Below are 718 nucleotides of genomic sequence, written 5' to 3'. Positions count from 1 at the left end.
TCCTGCATCTTCACCTGTTCACCAACCCAGAGGTTCTCTAAAACCCGTCCTCTTGGGGTTTTATGGAGGCTACAATTACATAGACATGATTGATTCAATCACCGGCCGTTGCCAGTTGATTCAATCTCCATCCCTTCTCCCCTCTTTGGAGGTGTGTGTCTGTGTGTGGGGAGCACTAAAAGTTTCAACCCTCAAATCACTAGGTTGGTTCTCCTGGCAACCAGCCCCCACCCTGGGGTGCTACCAAAGTCATCTCATTTGCATAACAAGAGACACTTTATCACTCTCAACACTTACAAAATTCTTAGGGTTTCCGGAACTGTGAGCCAGAAACTACAGACAAAAAGACTAAATACAATCTACGGCCATGCCACCCTGAACAAGCCCGATCCCATCTGATCTTGGAAGCTAACTTGGATGGGAGACCATCTAGGAAGACCAGGTGCTGTAGGCATTAAAAAAAAAAAAAAAAAGCTCTTTCTCCACCATCGTGGTGCATACCGCTGAGTGTCACTCGCCATGTTTCTCACAAGACTTTCAGGATCAAGTGGTTCCTGGCCAAGAAACAAAAGCAGAATCGGCCCATTCCCCAATGGATTCAGATGAAAACTGGTAATAAAATCAGGTACAACTCCAAGAGGAGACACTGGAGAAGAACCAAGCTGGGCCTGTAAGAAATCACTCATGAGATGGCACACATATTTCTGCTGTATCCAGG

At 46.1% G+C, this 718-nt stretch overlaps 1 protein-coding gene across 1 annotated transcript; it reads left to right on the top strand.

The window, feature by feature from the left end:
* Positions 1–474: 474 nt before the first annotated feature.
* Positions 475–712, top strand: LOC105310775 (60S ribosomal protein L39-like; the record flags this gene model as incomplete). The annotated part of the gene is made up of 1 exon (XM_011386889.1): positions 475–712. A coding segment is annotated over one exon (200 nt), but the record flags the coding sequence as incomplete, so codon positions are not given.
* Positions 713–718: the final 6 nt, after the last annotated feature.

Source organism: Pteropus vampyrus, unplaced genomic scaffold (assembly GCF_000151845.1).
Source record: "Pteropus vampyrus isolate Shadow unplaced genomic scaffold, Pvam_2.0 Scaffold11308, whole genome shotgun sequence".
Taxonomy (NCBI): domain Eukaryota; kingdom Metazoa; phylum Chordata; class Mammalia; order Chiroptera; family Pteropodidae; genus Pteropus; species Pteropus vampyrus.
Note: the sequence above shows the minus strand (reverse complement) of the source record. Positions and strands in the feature narration are given on the sequence as shown.